Consider the following 5,281-nt stretch of genomic DNA (forward strand, 5'->3'; position numbering starts at 1 on the left):
ATACACAGCTGTGTCTTCAGCTCTCAGGTCGTTCATTTGTAAGAAGAAGGTGCTGGAGGAGGTGTCCATGGAGGCAGTGAAACGTCCTTGGACTGAAGAGGCATAGTACTTGTTGCCTTCATTATAGTAACTGGTCAACCACTCCAGCCCCTTCCCAGGAGCCTGTCGGATCCAGCCTTTATAATCACTGCCTATTGGGAACCCAGACACCTGGCAGGACAGTTTCACAGACTCTCCTGGCTTCTTCAAATCTGCAGAGGCAGGCTGGGTCAGTGTGATGCTGGACTGGGCTGTAAGAGCTGTGGAAACAAACAGACATCGGCTCAGGAGTCACCATTGTGAATGAAGCTCATGACCCAAAAGTGACACAGAACAGAGATTTTACCTGACACTCCCAGCAGAAGAAAACACAGGACACTGAAGTGAGTCATGGTGTAAAACTGCACACAGTCTCTCTTCTGAGGAACTGCAGCTTCACTGTTAGAGAGTGAGGATGCTGTCAGTTATATACAGGAAACAGATGTTGATTTGCATGCAATGCAAACTACTGAGAAGCTGTTATATTCCTTCAGCTGATGCTCACTGCTATCACAGTCCCAAATTTATTTTACATATTATCTTCAGATTCATTCTAATCTGATTGAAACTACCATGCCTAAAATTGGATTCTGAGTGGTTACATACAGTACTATACATGAAAGATGTGGATAATAGAAATGGGAATTCAGGAACAGATTTAGCATTTGTCCCTGAGAAAGGTATTTAATAAGAGTTGATTTAGTATTGACTTCTTCAATCTTTTTGCAAGGGATAGCTTGCTTTTTGTTTGAATTTCATCTAGGTTGTAGCTATGCATGCTTATGGAACTTCAAAACTTTTAGAATTGTAAATGCAAAAAGTTTAGTTTTCAGAACAACACTGTACTGTTGCTCTAGGTGCTTCAAATCCATCGTGTTGTATATTGTGATGTTCTGTATGAGTATACTGTACATATATATTATTTTAAATGGAAAACAAATAAAAGTATATTATTGTTATTGTACAGCATTCACTCACCTGCACCTCACAGTTTATGTACCCTGTATCTTGTGTGTTAATGTAGACGCTTCACTTGGGAGCTCTGCGGTGCAGTTTTATTGCAGCGGCTGCATTGTCGTGAGTGACTGCTGCCCCCTAGTGGTTCTCAACACGTAGTGATAATCACTATATGGAAGCGGTGGTGGTTGTTTTTTATACAATACAACGTGAATCTATAAAACGATGCACAATTGCATCACTTCCAGTTCTAAAGTTTTACTGCTACTCTAAAATACATTTTAAATGAACCTGTGAAATAGAGCTCTTTCTAAGTTTACTTGCATGACCAGATATATGCACATATTTCACGACCCAACAACTACTGTACATACTGCTATCCAGTATACTTTCTTATAAGTACTACTGTATTCTACTGTATACCACTTCTATAACTATTATCTTAAGAAGGCTCCACGGCCGAAACGTTGTGTTCTCTTTCTTCTTTTTTTTTCAGCATGGAATAAACCTATTACTTGTTCCTTTATATACTATACGACTACTATACATTCTGTTCTACACTATACTAGTATCTTCCAGTCCTCCTCATGCAGGGGGCGCTGTGTCTACAGCAGGGCATCTCCAGTCCTGCTCTTGCAGGGAACACTGTATTATTCCCTAATACACCTAATGATTTAATGAAAGTGCTATATACTGGAAGTGTAAGGTTATGGTTTTATTTATTTAGTCCACCAATTGTCATAGTTGTGGTGGCTGGGTTGTGACAGTTTTCCAGGTTCTGAGGTCATGTCACCAGCATGTGACTCTGCTGTTTCCTCTCTGGTGTAGAGTTAAATCTCAGTTAAATTTGTTATGAGCCAATCAGGGTAAATTAGTCTTGACAAACCAATAATTTACATGTGAGGGTCAAAGGGGCAAGATACAACTATTGTACAGGTGCCACAAGGTGCCATTAAAAAAGAGGTGTGGAGGAATGGTTAACGTTTTAATTTATTACACGACAAGGATTATAGGATGTGATTTACCATCAATCATTGAGATTCACACCATCCGCTGTCTCATGAAAGCCCCATCCATCTATTAGGATGCCAACCATCTCTGTCACAAACTGTTCTCCTCCCTGTGCTCTGGCAAGTGGTACCACACTATTAAAGCACAGATCAAAAAACTCAAGAACAGCTTCTACCTTACTTCAGTACCCATCCTTAACAGCTAACTGCAATGCCTCTGACTCAATACACATCTGCACTATACACTTTTGACTCGGACTACCATGTTTTTTTTTCTCTACCACATATTTATTGTTCTTGTTGTGACTATTTATTATGCATTATTTTGTAATGTACTGTCCTATTGTATGGTATTGCCTGTTATACTTTGTCATCGGCTGTACAGTGCATGTCCTGAGAGATCAGCACGAATAAGAATGTACATCGTACATGTCTACATGACAATAAACTCCTCTATCTCTACTTCTATAAGCATCTGGTTAATGAACTGTACAATCTAAGCATTTAATGAACCATATGATTGGATAAGAGGATCTTCTTAATATATTAAATACCACATTCTTCATGTTTATCACCAGGTTTGAAAAATACGCACACATACGTATGTAGATTAACATTATTTCTTTTCAAGGATGTTAGATTTAAGAATAACATACTGTACTGTATATATGTCAAGGAATTACATTTCTAAGACATTGTATTTCATTATGTTTTGTTTCATGTACTGTAGTTCTTCTGCGTGTAGTGTGGTATCTCTCTCCACATGGCTCAGTTAGACATAACTTCTGGCTATGAAGTTCCCTCACTTAAGTGCAGGTTATTCCTAAAAGACAAAGCTGTTGCCACAACTACTGTCAACAGTGGCAATAATGAAGTGATTCAGATAAGTGAGTTACACTGAACGCACCAATTCACACACATTTCACACTGCAGATTTACTGATATTAAACACTAACCCAGAAAAAAGCTTGGTCTTTACATGTAATGAGATCTTACTGGTTTATTTCTAATAGTAAGTCATCAGTTTATTTCCTCAAGGGACATAAACAGCTAAATCTAGAGACACACACTAGGGGAAAATATTGTCCTTCCTGAAGATAATTCATTCTATCTCTTACTACATCCATTGAAATTGATAACATCATGAATGTGCATGAAGAAAATGAGATTGTTTGACTATAGATGGTTATTTCAAGCCAAGTGTGAGAGAATGAGGGCCTGGTCTTGATGTGAGATCACAGGACTTAACGATTCTCACTTCAGCTGTTCAGCTCACTTGTTAAACAGTGAAAGTCTTCATACAGAGTCATTCTTCCTGTTTGTGAATGTGAAACCTGTTACACTTGAGGGTTTTTGTCAGGGCTCAGGCTTCTCTTCTCTCACTGTGGCTCTCGAGCGCAGTAATACACAGCAGTGTCTTCAGTCTTCAGGCTGCTCATCTGTAAGTACAGCTGGTTGTTGGAATTGTCTCTGGAGATGGTGAATCTTCCCTTGACAGAGTCCGGATAGTTTGTGGTGCCTCCACTGCTGCTAATAAAAGCCACCCACTCCAGCCCCTTCCCAGAAGCCTGTCTGACCCAGTGCATCTCATAGCTGCTGAATGTGAATCCTGAGGCTGTACAGGTCAGTCTGTGAGATCCTCCAGGCTTCACAACTGCAGGTTCAGACTCAGTCAACACAATCTGGGACTGAACACCTGAGGGAACAAAAAGGAAAATTGAAAAAAGATCAGAAATTAATATCCTTTCTGCAACTATTCAAAAGTCTGCTCACCTGTTAGACACATGCTTGTTAAGAGTACTGCAATCAGAAAAGCCATTGTTGCTGGTTGAGACTGTGGTCTGTAGAGACACTTCAGTCCAGACAGTCGACACTCTCAGCTGTTTCTCCTCCAGCGCAGTGAGATAAATGAGGCAGGAAGCCTCTGAGTTTGCATGGACTCCTCCTCATGGGATGGGCAGTGTGACACAAAGCTTAAATACTGAATCACACTCTGGGGAAGGAGACCTGCTTTCTTAAAGATCATTGAATGCCTTTTTAATACCTGAGTGGCAAAATTCAGTGACATTAGGAGTGAGAGTTCGCTTCTGCTGGGTAAATTATTTCATTATCATTCTCAAATATACATATATTTAACAAAATTAATGTCATTAAATATAAAGATGCACAATACTGTGATTCATATGATCACGTATGATTCATGTGATTTATACAGTATATTTGAAATAGAACTAGAAATATCATTCAATTTGATTTGTAACTATGTTTTTTCAAATTATCTTCCTTATATTTTGATCTCCATCTTTTGACTGTGTTATTTTCAGATGTTTATACAAATAGCCATGTGTGTTTTGTCATTTATTTCCAGTCCATACATTTTTAATGGATTATAGTTCCATTGATTTTGTCAAGATTTGATGAATGTGACAGACAAAGTATTTAAAAGAAAGTCTTGTGTCTGTGTGTGTCTGCTCTATGGTGTCTCCCTACACATGGCCCAGAGAAACATGATGTGGGTGTTTTTTGTCTGGGCATGAAGTTCCCTCAGATAACCGCAGGTCATAAGGAAATATCAGTAAATGACAGAGGTGTTATCTGGGCAACAACAGTGGTAGTAATAAGATACTATAATTAAGAGTGTTGCAATGACTACTTAAATGCACATAGATCTCAGGCTGCAGGTGCAGGTATAGATCAGGAAATAGTAGTTCAGGTGGGGAGCTGTGTCAGCATGCATAGGCTGCAAAGGAATAATAGGTTTATTCCATGCTGAAAAGAGAAGAAAGAAAACACAACTTTTCGGCCGTGGAGCCTTCATCATTGTGTTTTCTTCTTTCTTTCTTCTCTTTTCAGCATGGAATAAAGCTATTACTTGTTCCTAGGTCAGGAAATAAGTTTAAAAAAACATTTTGACCGTGTACTAATGAGGCCTTTCTGCTGGCCAGTGACCTAAGAAATAGGAAATGTATTCCACCAATGAAGTAGAACAGCAAGCAGGAGAAAACACTATGGGAAAATACTGTTTCAAAGGCAAACAACTGTCTGTCCTGAAGTCATTCCTCTGTTTGTTTCTTTTTATTACGCAAATTTCTCTCAGGATTGTGTCGGACTTAACATCTTGTTAGAGGTAGTAGTTCAGGTGGGGAGCTGCGTCAGCATGCGTAGGCTGCAAAGGAACAAGTAATAGGTTTATTCCATGCTGAAAAAAAGAAGAAAGAGAACACAACGTTTCGGCC

General features: G+C 39.1%; 1 gene segment (V, D, J or C); it reads right to left on the bottom strand.

Annotated features, from left to right (window-relative positions):
• Positions 1-3,424: 3,424 nt before the first annotated feature.
• Positions 3,425-3,831, bottom strand: LOC148833942 (Ig heavy chain V region 914-like). The segment is given in 2 exon segments: positions 3,425-3,741; positions 3,819-3,831. Coding segments are annotated over 2 exon segments (330 nt in total).
• Between the last annotated feature and the right edge of the window lie 1,450 nt (positions 3,832-5,281).

Source organism: Atractosteus spatula, chromosome 5 (assembly GCF_055471065.1).
Source record: "Atractosteus spatula isolate fAtrSpa1 chromosome 5, fAtrSpa1.hap1, whole genome shotgun sequence".
In the NCBI taxonomy this organism is placed as follows: domain Eukaryota; kingdom Metazoa; phylum Chordata; class Actinopteri; order Semionotiformes; family Lepisosteidae; genus Atractosteus; species Atractosteus spatula.